The following is a 17,912-nucleotide window of genomic DNA, read 5'->3' on the forward strand; positions in this document are numbered from 1 at the left end:
CACCAAGCACACAGGAGGGCTAGCTTCACAATGGTCCCTTCCTAACAATGTTTCTCATAGTACAGAGTGGTTACCAGCTATTATAGAATACAGCACCTGAATAAATAATAAAATAATGAAGTGTTAGCTCACAGTTCTGGAGTATGGTCCAGACCCAGTAGAACATCCTGTGGTGGGGGAAAGAGGGCAGGTGCCACTTTGGCTTTCTAACAAATGCTAGTGGGAGCTTCGTTAACCCCTTCCTGCTCGAAATTAGTCTATGACTTAGAACCTTTCCTTGAGACACAGGCCGCCAGCAACTTGCCATCTTCCTGCTTCAGTGTTCACTGTTAGGAGTCTGGCATGAGCCACCACACCAGCTCCAACCTCTCCAAGAGTCCCTCAGCACTGACACAGAGACCAAGCTTCATGGATCAAACTCAACACTGTAGCTGCTCTTCAATAGAGCTGCCCTGGGTCTCTTCCTTTTCATCACAGTAGGCTGTAAATCATCTTCCTAAAGTCTTTCAGACCCACTGGCCCAATGTTTCTACATGGAAGGGCAACCGCTAAAAACCAGCCTCAGAGCTGACTTCATGTTTATGGTCCCCTTCAAATTCTAGGATTAAGCAAAAGTTAAATGTTATACTTCCCTAATTATACACAGATCTCTGAAGGCTGCAATCCACCCATTAGAAAAACCTGGGCCTGCTGTTGCCTGCAACCGAATTCCAGCTTTTACACCTAGAGTTCATGGGCCTTTTCCAGCATGGCTGCAAACATGTTCTCTCTTGTCTTCTGTCTGGCCAACCCTATCCCACTACCTTCAAAAATCTCTGTGAACTACTCCAACCTCTTCGTGTAGCCGGGACATACAGAAATAGGATGGCACTGCCCTACTACATGCCGAGAGAAGAGCTTGTCAGGAACCCTACTCACCTAGGTCACACCTGGTAAGCTTGCTTCACAGCGTGTATCTTATCAGTCAGGGGTCTCAAGAGTAGCACTCCCAACAGTGGCTAGTTATTGAGCAGAAGGCCTAAGAATCTACAAGTTGTTCAGTCAGTGGGGCTGGATGTCTCAGCCCGTCTTCTGTAGATGGTGGAATCCAGAAGACACAGGTTCTGATGTCAGTGAAGGAAGGGACTTGTGGCAAGGTGACAGCAAGCAGGCAAAAAAGAACAAAAACTTCCTTCTTCCATGTGTTTATATAGGCTTCCAACAGAAGGTGTAGCCCAGGTTAAAGGTGTCTTCCTGCCTCCAGAACACAGATTTAAAGGCCCAACACAAGACCTGGATTAAAGGCATGTATCTTCTCACCTCAAGATACAGATTAGAAGTGGATCTCCCTACTTCAAATTATGCAAAAATAGACAAAAACAATCCCTCACTGGCGTGCCCTCCATTTTTGAATTTTAGTTAATTCCAGAGGTAGTTAACAACTAAGAATAATGAACACACAAGGCACCACAGTTCCCTGCCCACTCATACCCACCTCTGCTTCCCCACAACCAGCTCCCCTCACTGTTCTGAGAAGCAAGGAAGAAAGGGCAACAATCTGTCCAACATGGCACATTCAAGAGCCCAGAAGGCAGAGCCAGCTGAGTATTGCAGAAATGTTTTCTTCCCAGCACCCACACAGATGCGGGAAGATGTCTGGTTTCCACTATCAGCAGCCTACTTTTCCCCAGCCCTATCTTTAGCTGCCTTGCAAAGAGGGAAGTCCATGCTACACCTCAGTAGTCATCTGCTTTACACATACCATTTTCCACGCTGGCCCAAGGAACGGTTGACTACATGGCGCACAAAGGGTTCAACCAAGAGCTCCAGAACGCTGGTTCTTGAGGAAGTCTTCCTTGGAGGGCATAGAGCAGCATCTAGTGGCTCTTCTGAGCAACACAGATTACATAACCAGCACCCAGCAGGGCACCAGAGCAGCCCTCTTGACTGCTGTTCTCAACACCAGTCTCACTAAAGCACAAGAAAGCCCCAGTACCTTGAAGGCTAGTGTCTAAAAAAGGCTCTCAGCTAGACAGCCAGAACCAGGCCAGCCTATGGCCAGACCTTGGGGGTTGTGTAAGGTGGGGGGAGGGAGCTAGGCTAGCTGTGTAAGACCTGGGAGGGGAAACTGTGGTACAACACATGATGGTTAGTGCAGCCGGGTCAAGTACCTGGGAGCCGTATTGTCAGCCATGTGAGTGATGTGCTATCTTCTAGTAATTACATTTAAAAAGAACAAGTGAATGTTTTTAAGATTTATTTATTTTATATATGTCAGAGTACACTGTTGCTGTCTTCATACACACCAGAAGGTGGCATCAGACCCCATTACAGATGGTTGTGAGCCACCATGTGGTGCTGGAAATGTGGTTGCTGGAAATTGAACTCAGGACCTTTGGAAGAGCAGTCAGTGCTCTTAACTGCTGAGCCATCTCTCCAGCCCCCAGAACAATTTATATTGGCCCCAAATATCCAAATGCATATATAAAAATTAGTGTGATACTTTACACTTTTTTCATTCTAAGCCTTTAAAAGATAGTTTGTGGTTACAAATTTGAACTAGACTCACATCAGGGGCTTGACAGCCACACACAGCAGCTCTGCCAGACAGTGGACCTGAAGCCATCACACTGGGGGCTGCTATCCTGAGCTCTTGGTTTTCCAAGGTCTGGGGAACCCTCCCACTCTGCTCCAGCTCCACACCACTGTGGGGATTATAAAGTACTTTGGGGTTGGAGGGCAGTGTGAAGACAGCAGCTACTGAAGGTGGCAAAAGCACCACACCACAGCCTGACTCGGCACCTCCACTCCTTCAGACCCTCACAACCTGAAGACTAACGCCCATCCCACAGGTCCTTGCAAAAGACAACAGAACCCCATTTCTGACTCCACTCCTCACATTCAATTTTCCTGCCAAAGGCCTTCAAATATGGATACCCACCATGGTTACAAGACTCCCATTAAGCAGTGAGGTAAGACAGCTCTGGACAAGCCAGAAGAGGCTTTATGGAGCACCAAACCTTTTTGGAAACCCTTTAGAACTCAAAAAAAGACACCGTTTTGAAAAAAAAATTATTTTATTGGAACTCATCTGAACATCAGATATACCTGGTGTTGGTCAGCAAGAACCGTTTGTACATTTGATATTGATGGTGCCAAAACCAAAACAGTGACTGGACAGGACAGGAAGAGAAGAGGGTTGAAAACAAAAACCTGATTTTGAAAAAGAAAATAAAAGCCAGTCAGATTCAGTGAAGATGCAAAACCTGGTACAACAAAATCCTTTTACAAAATAGAAATTTATTACCAAAACCTGGAAGGATAATCTGAGAAAGGCTCTAAAGAAAGAGAAAGAGGCCAGCAGGGAGGAGAAGATGGGGGGTTGGGGGAGGAGGGAGGGAGAAGACAGTGGATGAGCAGAGAAAGCAGTGGGCACAGCAGACGCTGACCTGCCCACAGGCATCAAGCCTGCTAGGAAACTGCACCAAAAACAAAGCATGCTAAACCAGCGCTACCCTGTCCGTCCCCTCTCAAGAGGCAGAGAAAGACACTGGGAAGGGGACATGAGGGTGCTTCAAATGCAACAAGGAAAATTAATATTTTTTAATTAAAAAAAAAAAAAAAACACCCCAGTCTCGTTCCCAATGTTCACTATTTAAAAAATAAAAATGAAAAAAACCCAAATCCATCTGACAGCAGGAAAGGGTGGGAGAGGGAAGCAGCAGATGGGAGTTTAGACAGCCCAGCTCCTCTAGAGGGAAAGGGAAAGGACATGGCTGAGAGAAAAGAGAGGAGGAAAGCAAAGAGGACAGAGAGGGATAGTTAAAACACTGAGTCTAATCTAGTTACAGTGTTAAAAAGCCACATGCACAGCAGGCCCCTGAGAGCTTCGGGCCCTCGCTGCTCCCCGTGTGGCCGTAGTGGACACTAGCTCCTGGACTGTTCCCATTTTTTCACAGGTCAGAGCCGAGCACCTACTGCTGCTGCAGCGGTGGTGGCAGCACAGTGGGCCCTTCAGCCAGTTTGCTGGAGCCAATGTCAGAGAGGGAAGGGTGGACAGGCCAGATGGCAGGGGGAAACACCAAACGCCTCGTTTCAAATGAAAAAGAAACCAGCAGTCTATACATAGTTGTTTGTTTTGGTTCAGTACAAACAGAATAAAAAGTCGTTGCTTTTGATGGTCAGCAAACACCCAATTCTGAAGAGGAGGAGAGGTGGCGCCCAGCAGGTGGAGGAGGATCCCCTGGCTGGCGGGGCGCCTGGCTTTGCGCCCTCTCCCAGGAGGCAGAGAGCACAGCTTAGGTAGTGTAAGCCTTTTCCTTTTATTGAGAATCTTTTTTTTTTTCTTTTTCTTTTTTTTTTTAAAGCAATTTCCCCACTCCCGTGTTGGCCAGTGCTGATTACATGAGAACTGGCTGCCTATCGCTGGATACAGATGCACCAATGAGGGTTAAAAACTTTCCGAGCGAAAAGTAGAACAGAAAGAAAAGAATCTCCTAGCATTTCCCCAAGGGTTCACTCTCCCGCCACACACACTCTCCAAAGGACCGCACAGATCCAACTCTGCAAGAGAAGACAGAGCAGTGTCAATCGGGGAAGCCATGAGGACCAGTCGGCGTTCAGTGTCGACAGGCAGAAGACAGCGCTGCCCGGCCCTGTGTCCCGGGGCCAGCACTCACCTATGTCAGCTTCTTGGCTTTGTTGTAGAGGGAGTCCACTACTTTACTCATGTTCTGAATTGTTTCCAGAGCAGCTTCATAAGTTTTATCTACTGGGGGTTCATCGAAAATGATCAGGACACCCTCCCCCTGGTCCAAAATCCCTGTAAGAAACACAGCAACAAACCAGGTAGGAGATATGAGATAATAAAAAATAAGAACCCAACTCCCTAGTCTCATTTTCTCCCCAACTTTCCACAGCACACTTTTGCTATATATACTCTCTTTTCTTCTTAAAAAGGCCCTTTATTATTTTAATTTCTGTGTATATATAGAGAGAGTCTGTACAAGGATAGCACATGTATATGCAAAAAACCTTAGACACCAGAAGAGGGTGTCAAATTCTCTTGAATTCTTAGAATTATGGGCAGTTGTGTGTTGCTATACAGATGCAGGAAACTAACCCCGGGTCCTCTGTAAGAGCAGTTAAATGCCCTAACTGCTGCGCTCTCTCCAACCCCTTATACATTCTTCAAAAGAAGGGTTACAAGGAACCATCAGGAAAGAAACTTAGCTCCACACACCCTTCAAATTCTAACCAGCTCCTGGCATATGTGATTTTTACTCACCATGAAACTTCTTGTCAAGAATCATCTGTGATAATTTTCTTTCCACGTCAGCCTAAAATCAAAGTATATAATTAAAGACACCAATATTCATTGGTCAGAGATCAGCCTGACATGAAAGTTAAAACTCTTAAAAGCAATGGATTGGAGCAAAATACCAACAACACAACTGTAGCCCGGAGCCCAAGTTCTGTTCCCACAGAGAGCCTGACCCCTCTGCACCTTTCCTTATTCCCACCCCTAACAGGCCTGAGAACTTACCTTGGAGAGTTTGATGAGGCTAGATATGTGTTCAATCTAAAAGGAAAAGCAGACAGGAACACTGAAAGATTGAGTTTACTGACAATATAAAAAGGACAGAAAACTGCTGTGTCTCTTGAGCCTACTGAATCTAGAGGGCCAGATTCTCTGGCCATGCTTAATGACCTGCTCTGTCTACTTCCCTGCCCTTCACTATACAGAATATACTCCCATCCCGTGCACCAAATACATAAAATATTTACCACATGTACAGTGACTACAAGAGAGGGACAATACTTCAGATACAAGGAGAGGCCAGCTTGCAGCCTTCTACCCCACCAGCTTCCTTCTTCATTTCCCAGCAAGACAAGTCCAAGCCCTTGGGGGCCTCTTACCAGACAGACATACCCTTGAAAGTGAGTTCCTATTTTGGACAACTGTGGAAAAGGAAGTGACCATAGCCCATCTAGCCCAAAACTGTTGACTAAGTTCCCAGGAAGATTCTTACCTGTACTCGGGAAAAAGGTTCAATGACCCGGATCAGATTCTGCTCCAGTAAGTTATCGTACAACTTGGCCAGATGTGTGCTGATGATCGGGTCGTCCCGGAGCTCTGCCCTGTAGTCTGTCAGAGCCTGCAAAACAAACCTCACAGCTGTTAAGATTTGGTAAAATATTAAGGCCTAGATAGAATGTTAAGGCCTAGGTAACTATTATCTGGCTAGCCTGCCATATTGTGCTGTTACTAATATTGTAAGGAAACTTTCTCATATGTTGTTTCTATTGTTACTAGGAAACTCTCTCATGCCCAAGTTGATTATTCTGTTATGTTCTGTGCCCTTGGAAACCAATCCAATCACGATATAAAGTCAGTAGAACTGCTTTGTATAGTTATCCACACGAGGGGAGTGGACCATGCCAGCAGACAGAAGAACTAGTAAGGTAGGCAAGTTCAGAACCCCGGTAAATCTCATAATTGAGACCAGCAAGAGTTCAAACTAGCTCCTGACCAGGTTCCTGTCCTGAAGCATGTGACCACAACACCCCACCAAGAGGGCAATGACAACCAGTCTCATAACACAGAGCCTAGTGTTCTCCATGCTAACAAGGTGTCTGGATAGGCCCTGAGTGTTTAGCCAATGAGCTCCCCTTCCTGGGCATCCTTTCCTGCAAAAAGCATTTAATTTCTGGTCTACCCTGAATTAGACATATGCATCTTCATCTGCCATGAATAAAGCAGTTTAGACAAGCAAGGATGTCTCCGTCATCAAGGATTGCTGTGGTGAGAAGCCTTCATCACACAGAGCAACACCTAAGTTTCTGGTAAAAGCCCCTTCATACTCCTGGAACTCACTCAGAGCTAAGCCAGATCCAACCCCATCGCAGGCCCCTAGTCTCAACTCCTCAAAGTTCCCAGCAGTGTCTGGGTACACAGGAATTTGAGAAACACAGCAGGCTGGGACCCCTATCTTAAGACTGTTTTGCCACTGAGAGCAGTGTATCAGCCACACCGTTCTGACCCCAGCAGAGAGGTGGAAATGCAGAGCCACACCCACCATAAGCATGGACCTAAACCAAACACACAGCAGCCCTTCTTACACCTGGCATAAGCTTTTATGGTATTTCCTTTTATAAGCTGCCCCTGGAATTGACCCCAACATAAGAAAGGCACCTGCACCAATATAAGAAACTATTCAGAATAAGGCTTCCATTCTGAGTAGGGGTTGAGTAAAGTATAAGCACCCAAGACCTCCCTGGGAACTGACATCTACTGAGCAGATAACAGACATCCAGGCTGACAAGTTAAGACATGAATATTAGATAAGGCAAGTCCCCTGCCACAGTTAAATACCCCAACCAATGGAAGCAGGATACAACATGTACAATAAAAACATGTTCCTAAGGAAATCCTCTATCCCTAAGTCCTGATTGGTGGAATAATTTGACACAGATATTTGTAGATTTTAGGCTTAAAAACCCTATAGGATCTTAATATCATGGTTCAGCTCCCAAGTCTAAATTGTGACTTTCATCAATCAGTCTTGGAGTGTATGCTCAATAAACTATCCCTGTCTGACTGAGATCAGTGTTTGTGTGGTTTGTGAGGCAACTCCTGGCACAATAACAGGTTGGCACAGCACTAAAGTCACTAGTCCTCCTGAGGTCAGTTGGCCCTGGTAACTGTATCATCCCTATAATAGAGGAAGTCTGGAAAGACGGCAAAGAGTATGAGGAACAAAAAGCGTGGAGCCACCACCGTTCTGTCCCGACGCTCAATCATGTAAGCCAAGACACTCTACTATAATACCAAATGAGCTGCACATATCTCAGCATAGTCTTCAAAGAACTCTGAGACTAAACAATGAAGAATGCTGACACAGCAGTTCCTAAGAGCTTTGTGAGGATAATACAATATGGCTCTGCAGGCAAAGAAAGCAAAATCTCTCGTTTGTTTGTTTGTTTGGAGATTTTGTTGTTGTTGTTTATTTTTTGAGGGAGTGCTGTTTTTTTTCCCCTTCTGTTTGTTTTTTAAGACAGGACTTCTCTGTCTATCCTCAGCTGTCCTGGAAATCACTCTGTGGACCAGGCAGGCCTCAAACTCAGGAGACCCGCCTGCCTCTGCTGAGTTTAAAGGTGTGCACCATCACCTCTGGCTAGGTCTGATTTGGGTAAATTTTCCCCCCAACACTAATATTTTTATTGATTATTTTGAAACTTCACATCATGCACCCTGATCACACTCACTTTCCAGTTCTCCCAAGTCCTTAAAAAACGTAAGAATATATATGCTTTTGTTTTAGTCTTACATGAGATATAGAACTGCTTCAGATTGTTCACTATAGCTGACTATATGATTTGCCTCACGCTCTAGCAGGGGAGTGATTTTACCAACAGCAGGTAGTTTCTGCAACTGTGTGATGTTTAGAATTCTAGAGACTTCTCAGAGGATATATAAATGCTAGGGCCCTAAGAGGCAGGGTAAGTTGTTGGTGAGTTATTGGTTGTGGATTGGTTCTTCGTGAGCAAAAAGAAACAAGAAGAAATTAGATATCCTGACAGAGAAGATCAAACTTGCCCCAGAGAACTGACAGCCCTAATCAGCAGGAAGTGGTCCCCTTTACTAACACCATCCCCTCTCCTTTCTATCCTTTTTTTCTCTCTTATCTAGTGTTAGGGGGCTGAAAGGGTGGAAAGGGAGTAGAGAAGAATGAAAGAAAGAACCAACAAAGTAGCAAATGCTGGCTACAAAGAAAGGAAAGAAAAACAAAACAAGTCCAATTCATGTTGCCCATAGACTCACTGGAGCATGGTCAAACTCCCAGTGGCCAAAAAGAAAACTGAGTCTTCCCCAACTCAAAACCATGCCAGAAGCCAGTTCCAAATGACAACTTGCCATAAAAAGCATACACAAATGAATTAAATACAGCTCAGCATTCCACTCCACTCAGTGTAAAGAACTATATCCTGGATTTGATGTGGCTCTGGGTGAAGAGACTATGGATCAAAATGTAATATTTCTGTAACTCTGAAATAGTTTTTTTTTGTTGTTGTTGTTTTGTTTTTCGAGATAGGGTTTCTCTGTGTAGCCCTGGCTGTCCTGGAACTCACTCTGTAGACCAGGCTGGCCTCGAACTCAGAAATCTGCCTGTCTCTGCCTCCCAAGTGCTGGGATTAAAGGTGTGCACCACCACCCCTCAGTGAAATAGTTTTGTTTGTTTGGACAGGGTTTCTCTGTGTATCCCTGGCTGTCTCTGTAACTTTGAAATCGTTTTGTTTGTTTGTTTGTTTGTTTGTTTGTTGAGACAGGGTTTCTCTGTGTATCCTTGGCTGTCCTGGAACCCTTTGTTGACCAGGCCAGCTTAGAATTCAGGGATCTACCCGCCTCTGCCTCCCAAGTGCCGGGATGACACCACTGCTGAAATTGCTCCTTCAGTGGCCCTCTTCTCCACCTCCTCCCCATCAGTCAGTACCATACTCACCTTTTCAAAATCTGCCAGGGATCTGTTCTTGCTAGCTTGAGCCACACATTTTAATGCTTCTGTCTGAAAATTAAAAAATAAATAACTAAGTTTCATGAACATGATGTGTTCTGCATGTGCACATGGACCCAAGATCTCACAAGCACCTTCTGTTATACACAACAACCTGTCCTCACCATCACTTTTTTTAAGGGGCCTGGGTAGAAAAGCCAGCAATACTGAATATCACTGTATGCCAATCAGTTTCCCTTTGAAATGTGAAGTGACTTAAATAGAAGTTTCCCAAAGAGATAGACCTGAATAAGGATTCTCTAGAGGAAACAGCAAGAGAACTGTGATTTCTTTCTCTTTATTCCAAGATGTTTTATCTCCACATGTACCCAATTCTTTCTGCCCTGGAATCTGATAATTCCTGGGTTTTATCAAGGTTCACTCTGCTAGCTTTAATACAAGACACTGATTGAGTGAGTTTTGCACTGGGGTTCAGGCAGCCATCCACATATTACACTTGAATATTAAAACCCTACAGTGTGCCAAAACTGAAGAGACAGGGCCCAAGAGAAACTTCTAAATTGGTTACAAAAAGACACCTACCAAACTATCAAGTCTACACTCGACACCTGTCTTTCCAGATTAGCCTGGCTTCTTTCGAAAGCTGTCACTGAGGCCCAAAGTAACAGGGAGCGGCTTCATGTCAGCCTCATAAGGAAGGTAAGTCTATGTGGCTAAGTGGCACAGGCTCTAGCATCTGCCCTACAGATAATAAATGTTGTAATGAGTACATTCTGGAACGCAGCGCAACAAACATTCAAAGTCTCTGTCCACCACTCTCAGCTACCTGTCCTCCTCCTGCACACTCACAGATTCCATCCCAACTCTACAACTCTAGTTTGTTTTTGGTTTTTGTTTTGTTTTGTTTTGTTTTGCTTTGTTTTGACACAGGGACTTACTATATAGCCCTGGCTGTCCTAGAACAAACAGAGATCTGCCAACCTCTGCCTCCTTAATTCTGGGACTAAAGGTGTATGCCACCACACCCAGCTTCAACTCCAGTTATAAGGAAAGTCTCTACAGTAAAAGCCAGTATTCCAAGTCAGAACTATAATCTGACTTGAAACGTTTACTGAAGAAACAACAAATTAGGACCACTTACAGGGAAAGAGGAAATCAGTTTTTGTTGATAATCCAGAGATTTAGCAAGATGGCTAATCTGTTCATTGTTTAGAAACAACCATACTTAAAATTCAAAATGACTGCTTTGATTTAATCATGACAGCCAAGAGCAAAGAGGGAGTAGGACACACACCTGAGACATCATCCTTACAAGTGTGCAGTCTAAAACATCATCCACATTTGCCCATAGACAAAAGGGTGATCAACCACGGAAGGCCTCTTTGTAAAGTACACCCTGATTCATAGTATGAAGGAAGGTAAGCTGAGAAACAGGTCTCAAAAGGCTAGTTCTTACGCCAAGTAATCTGACCTCCTCACAAGCTTCTTGTACCAGATCTATGCAGGTTTCTGACCCAAAGAATCAGGATATCAGATTCTGCGTAGGTTCTATTTGCAAGTCAGGCTCACAACAGAAAGATCTGGCCAAAGATAAATTGTAACCTAACAGCAAATGCTATAATATATTTCTGTAAGTCCCTCAAGTTACCTGTCTATAACAGTGCCCAACACTGACTTCTAGGCCAAGAATTTAACAATAAAGAAAGCCCAAATGAATGAGCTTAAGGGAGAAAAACAGAGAGTAGGGAAGGAAGGATGAAGAACTGAGGAACACGGTCCATCAAACATGAACTTGACAATAAGCTGGTCTCAGAGTACAAACGAAGTCGCAATATTCCCTACCTGCCTCCCTGCATACCGAAGTGCAAGCTTTCCGCTCACCAAAGCCTGGACATCTTCTGGCCTAAAAAAAAAAAAAAAAAAAAACTTAGTCAATTGCTCCAGAACTACCCAGAATTCCACTATGAAGGCTCAACCGAGATAAAAACCAACTGAACCCATATATCCCAACACTACAGAAGTTAGTGGTTTTCACACTCTTGGCCAAGGCTAGCAGTGCAAAGTAAAAACATCCCAAAATTAAACAGAGCACAACTGGGCATGGTAATACATACCTTTAGAGAGGCAGAAGCAGTTGGGTCTCTATGAGTTCAAGGCCAGGCTAGTCTACATAGTGAGATCCTATCTCCAAAAAAGAAAAAAAAGGAAGGAAGGAAGGAAGGAAGGGAGGGAGGGAGGGAGGGAGGGAGGGAGGGAGGGAGGGAAAGGAGGGAGAAAGGAGAAAGAAGAGGAGGAAGGAGAGAAACAGGAGGAAGAAAAGAGAAAGAAAAAAAAATAGAAAGGAAGAAGAAAAAGCCCAACTGAATGTGCCCCATCTCCCTAATAATCACCAGGAAGCATAGTACATTTAAAGGAAATGTCAGCGCCTGGCAGTGGTGGCGCACGCCTTTAGCCTTTAATCCCAGCACTTGGGAGGCAGAGGCAGGCGGATTTCTGAGTCTACAGAAATCCTGGTCTACAGCCTGATCTACAGAGTGAGTTCCAGGACAGCCAGGACTACACAGAGAAACCCTGTCTCGAAAAACCAAAAAAAAAAAAAAAAAAAAGGAAATGTCAGCATAGCAAGTCTTGATCAAGCCCAGCCCTGGGATGCTGGGATGTAGCTCAGATGGTAGAGTATTTGCCTGACATACATGGAGCCCAAGTTTGTTTCCCAGCACTAGTAACTCATGTCTGTAAACACAACACTTGGACAGCAGAAATGTGCCTTAAACATCATCTTTGTCTATATAAAAAGTTGAGACCAGGTCTGGAGAGATGGTTCAATGGTTAAAAGTACTTGTTGCTCTTGCAAAGGACCTGGGTTCAATTCCCAGCACCCAGTTCAATTCCCAGCACCCACATAGATGCTCACAGATACCTGTAACTCCAGCTCCAGGGAATCTGATGCCTTCTGGATACCAGGCATGCAAGTGGTGCACAGACATACATTCAGGAGAAACATATGTATACATATAAAAATAAATTTCAAACAAAATTAAGGCAAACAGGGCAGTGGTGGCTCACGCCTTTAATCCAGCACTCAGAAGGCAGAAAGCAGGTGGATCTCTGTGAGTTTGAGGCCAGCCTGGTCTACAGAGTAAGTTCCAGGACAGCCAGGGCTACAGAGAAAAACTCTGTCTCAAAAAAAAAAAAGGGAAAAAACAAGTTAAGTTCAGCCTGGGCAACATGAAATCCTGTGTCCCCTGGCATATCCCTCTAGAAAGAAAGAGAGAGAAGAGAGGGAAAGAAGGAAAGAGACAGAAAGAGGAGAGAGATAAAGATAGAGATAGATGGAGGGAGGGAGGAAATAATAAAAATATAAAATTTAGAAAATTTAAAAATCACGACCCTAGGTTAGGGATAGTGGTTGCCTAGGATACGTGAGGCTCTGGGTTCAGTCTCTAGCACACGTAACTATCATGCCTTCAAAGTCTACTTTTAAAAGATTTACTTGGCGCGTTTATTTCCCATTCTGGGGGCCAGTTGGCTAACACTGGTCTATCACTATTTCCTGAACTCTATCCTGTACCCAATACCTGTGAGGACAGAGGATTTGAAGAGTGAGAAATCTCCAAGAGAAGATTTACTTCCTAGTTAAGTAATTTCTAAATCATCTCCCAAAGTCTAGAAGATAAGCAAGAGAAAGTGTCACAGAGTAAATACCTCTGACCACACCACTCTCTGTCATCCAGCCCCATCGCGGCAGCTAGAGCTGTACCTATTAGTGACCAAACTCCCTGCCTGAGCCAACTCTGCTGGAGTGCATACTTGGTTGAAATATTCCTTCTTACATCTTCCAGCTAATGAATGGTCACTTACGTGTTGAGCATGATTTTGCACAGCAACATGTACTTCAGAGATGTGATGGCCTTGGGGCTATCAATGGAGTCATAGCCTTCAAATGCCTCATAGAAGTATGAGTATGCAGTTTTCCAGTCCTTTTCCTCTGCTGCATGAATAATACCTAGTCAGTGAAGAGAAAGAACAAAGAACCATATAAAATAACAGAACCATAAGAGAGCTATAAAAAGCCTTAGAAATTGACCCCAACAGCACCAAGTTACTAATGAGCTCAAGTGTAAACAAAGGAACTTCCACAAGTCACAGCCAGCTCCTGAGACCTGACATTAGAACCCCAGGTCTCTAGCCTCTCTGATCAGCACCACATTTTTATAGTCTCAAAGGAGTTAAGAGACCCACTTCAAAAGGAACCCCAAAACCATACAGCGTATTCTCTCTCCCTCGCTTTATTACCACCTAGTCCTACCACCACTAGAACAAAAGTTTAACCTCCAGGACATCACCTGGACAGACCAGTGAGCTGATCCACACATGTCCAGACCACATGACTGAACTCAGTAACATCAGCTCAGCTCTGGGCTGGGATATAGTAAAGTGCTTGACCAGCACATACAAGCCCTGCGTACAAACTCAGCACCAAATAAACTAAACATGGTGTCAAACATCTGTAATCCTAACACTTGGAGGCAGAAACAGAAAGATCACAAGTTCAAGGTCATACTCAACTACAATTTTAAGGCCATCCTGGGTTTCATGGGACTGTATCTCAAAAGCAAAACAACCAAATTAAAATAAAAAATAAGAATTTGTAATGCGGGCTGGATACATGGCTCAGCTATTAAGAGGACAGACTGCACTTTCAGAAGTTAGGAGTTCAATTCCCAGCAACCACACGGTGGCTCACAACCATTTGTAATGGGATCCAATGCCCTCTTCTGGATTGTCTGAAGACAGCTACAGTGTACTCATATACATAAAATAAATAAGTAGATTTAAAAAAAAAAAAAAAAAAAAGAGTAATGCAGCTTTTTCTAAGGTGAGGTTTTTTTTTTCTCTTGGTTTAATTTTTCAAGATAGGGTCTCACTAGGTAACCTGAGCTGCCCTGGAGCTCACTATGTAAACCAGGCTGGCCTTCAGCTCTCACAGAGATCCACCTCTGCCTCCAAATGATGGAAGTAAAAGTATGTGCTACCACGCCTGGCTAAATTTAGGATTCTCATACTGAAGCAGCTATCCTAATTGGTAACATTCCCCAACATGTTATTTCTTTCATTTCAAATATATCTTATTTGTGGATGTGCTTTTGCCTATATGCAGTAAGTGTATAATAAATCTCATATAATCCAATTCCATAAACAGCTACACACAACTAGCCAGTATCTTTAGGTTAAGCCCAATCTGGTTGCCCCAGATGAGCTTAATGTTAGTTGAAATGACCACATGCACCTGAGATGACATGGAAGTTAGTAGCTAATAGGCTGAGAAACACCCCTCTATACTTTAGCCTAACTCTGTATATCCCTTTATGACATTAAAGACCTCAACCCCACCCATCTCTTTACCAGAGTGCTTCCCTACACTCTTTATATAAAATACTGAGCAGATAAAAGAATAAAGCTGCTAAAAGTTGATTCCAGAAAAATCAGCATATTAGCAGCATGCCCATAACTCACTCCAGCAACTGGAACACAATGCACAGAGGTGGTAAGCTCAGCACCTTTGCCTATAACCTAACATCTTCCACCTGAGGGAAGAATCAAAGCCTTTTATTAACAGTTCTTAACTAAAGAGGCCTATAGGAAAATATGTACTTCTTTATAGCCAAGGAACAGTCCCTCAAGATATAACAAACTGGGGCTGGAGAGACAGTTTAGCAGTTAAAAGCACTGACTGCTCTTCCAGAGGACTTGAATCCAATTCCCCAAACACACATGATAGTAACTCCAGTTACAGAGAATCTAATACCTTCTTCTAAGCTCTGTGGGCACCAGACACCCAGGTGGTACACAGACTATACATGCAGGCAAAATAGACATGCACATTAAATATAGAACTAAATAAATCTAAAAGAAGAAGAAAGATACAACAAACTACTAAAGCTGTCAAGCTTAGTTAATATCTAAATTTCTCTGTATCTCCCAGCATATCAATAGGGCAGAATAAATCACTGAAATAAGTCTGTTTGGGGTAAAGGGGGGGGGGGGAGAGCTTATAAACCCAATACTCAGGAGGCTGAAGAAGAAGAATTCATGCCGGGCGGTGGTGGCGCACACCTTTAGTCCCAGCACTTGGGAGGCAGAAGCAGGCGGATTTCTGAGTTAGAGGCCAGCCTGGTCTACAGAGTGAGTTCCAGGACAGCCTGGGCTATACAGAGAAACCCTGTCTCAAAAAACCAAAAAAAAAAAAAGAAGAATTAGAAGAAAAAGAAGAATTCAAGTCCAAAGCCAGCATAGATTATTATATAGAACATTATCTTTTAAGAGGAGGCAGTGTGGGGCCGGCATGGTGGCACTGGGGAGGCAGAGACAGGTGGATCTCTTTGAGCTCGAGGCCAGCAGGGTCTACAAAATGGGTCCATGAGGGAAAGAGAAATCCTGTCTGGAAACCACTCACCACTCCCAAAAGTGGGGTGGGGTGGAAATAAGGCCTCAAAATCAAATTTGTTATTTTCATAAAAACATTAGCAAAAGAAGCTTTATCAACACTAGCTTCATTATTGTTTGCAGCTTTTGTATGTTTTTCTATTAATTTATTTATTCACTTTACATCACAATTGATGGCCCTCCCTGCATCTCCCCTCAGTCTCTTAGGCTCTGCAGGACTAGGAACATTCTCTCCCACTGAGGCCAGACAAGGCAGCCCAGCTAGGAGAATGGATTCCACAGAATGCTTACTTTTTTTTTTTTTTTTAAGATTTTCTTTTTTCATTTATTCACGTATCCGATTGTTTGTGTACATGGCCAGAAAGGCCAGAAGAGGGCATCAAATCCCCTAGAGCTGGAATTACAAGCAAGTTGTGAGCTGCTCAATGCACTCTGAACTGCTTAGCCATTTCTTCAGCCTGAATATTTACTTTTTTCGAGACAGGGTTTCTCTGTATAGCCTTGGCTGTCCTGGAACTCATTCTGTAGACCAGGCTGGCCTCAAACTCAGAAATCCGCCTGCTTCTGCCTCCCAAGTGCTGGGATTAAAGGTGTGCGCCACCACTGCCCTGAATATTTACTTTTAAAAGCAAAAACCCACACAGTCATTCAACACAAACATTAAAGGGAATCTTCCGTGTGCCAAGCAGAAAACATATAGACAAGACTCTTAAGGAGTTTATCATGATAGTGTATACAGAAGAACAGATTTTGGGGACTGGACAAAGTCCCTGTCCTTGCAGAGGGCCTAGGTTCAGTTCCCAGCACCCACATAGTGGCTGACAATTGTCTGTAACCCCAGCTCCAGGAGACCAATGCCCTCTTCTGGCTTCTGTGGGCTCCAGACACACAAGTAGTACACATACATACATGCAGAAAAAACACCTATTCATATCAAAATAAATCTCTCTCTCTCTCTCTCTCTCTCTCTCTCTCTCTCTCTCTCTCACACACACACACACACACACACACACACACACACACACACACACACAAAGTTAGTTCAAAAGCAGAGAACCAGCAAAGGTGAATCTGTGAGCTGGAAGCCAGCCCGGTTCAGAACTATATAATGAGATCCTGTGTCAATAACAAGAAGGAGTGAGCAAAGGACATATGCAGAAGAGACATCTGAATTGGGTCCAGAAAGATACATAGGAATCTGTATACAAGGCACAAGTATATGAAAAGACAGAGCATCTGGGATTAGGATTATCTTCTAATAGCCCTGATATGTGGCCCTTTCAAAAAAAAAAAAAAAATCCTACAAGCTTCCAAAAGTCTCTAAGACACTAATAGGTTTGGTTAACACACATATGGTAAGCCAGTCTGAAAGAGACATGCTACCATTCTCAGAAAGTAACTAAGAGGTAAATTAAGTGAGATCCCTAAGGTATGATGGCTCTGACAGCCAGGTTTCAAGCTAGGCACTAATAACTATGTTCTTAATTATTTTAGACAGTTAATAGGAAAAAGCTGGTTAGAAAGGCAGCCTTGTAATTGGTTTCTTGTGAGGAAGATCGAACCAAATCAGCCAGCCTCAACTCCAGCCTTACCCCACCCTCTACTCCCTGTCCCCATTCCTTTCACCCTTAAGGTAAGGAGAGCAGTAAGGAAGTGCATCCTATGCACTGCTGGACCTGTTACCTGACTGCATGTCCAGGGTGGCCTGCAATTTAGGAGGGCAGTAGATGGCATTTGCTGTGGTTCGAGCAGAGGTTAAGGCAGCTCGGGCTTTCGGCAGATTACTCAGAGCATGGTAAGTTTTGCTTTCTAAAAGCTGTACTTCCACCAAAAGGGCTTTATCGTCCATCTTTTTCAACTCTCGCAGCAGCTGAGAACCTGGAAAAGGAAAATACATACGCATTTGTTAGCCTCTGTACCACCCCACCCTACAACCCACCACCCTTTTTAAGATAGGAACTTACTTACATT

General features: G+C 43.9%; 1 protein-coding gene across 2 annotated transcripts in view; it reads right to left on the reverse strand.

Moving 5' to 3' along the window:
• Positions 1-4,282: 4,282 nt before the first annotated feature.
• The window catches only part of Psmd11 (proteasome 26S subunit, non-ATPase 11), a 38,876-nt gene continuing 25,246 nt past the window's right edge, over positions 4,283-17,912 (reverse strand). For both annotated transcript variants that reach the window (XM_034506561.2, XM_076936192.1), the window contains 9 exons: positions 17,625-17,819; positions 13,356-13,500; positions 11,337-11,397; positions 9,483-9,545; positions 6,012-6,137; positions 5,525-5,560; positions 5,267-5,318; positions 4,659-4,801; positions 4,283-4,542 (listed from right to left, as the gene is read on the reverse strand). In XM_034506561.2, the coding sequence (XP_034362452.1) occupies positions 4,659-4,801; positions 5,267-5,318; positions 5,525-5,560; positions 6,012-6,137; positions 9,483-9,545; positions 11,337-11,397; positions 13,356-13,500; positions 17,625-17,819 (821 nt within the window). In that variant the 3' untranslated portion in view covers positions 4,283-4,542. The remainder of the gene's footprint in view (positions 4,543-4,658; positions 4,802-5,266; positions 5,319-5,524; positions 5,561-6,011; positions 6,138-9,482; positions 9,546-11,336; positions 11,398-13,355; positions 13,501-17,624; positions 17,820-17,912) is intronic.

Source organism: Arvicanthis niloticus, chromosome 6 (assembly GCF_011762505.2).
Source record: "Arvicanthis niloticus isolate mArvNil1 chromosome 6, mArvNil1.pat.X, whole genome shotgun sequence".
NCBI lineage: Eukaryota > Metazoa > Chordata > Mammalia > Rodentia > Muridae > Arvicanthis > Arvicanthis niloticus.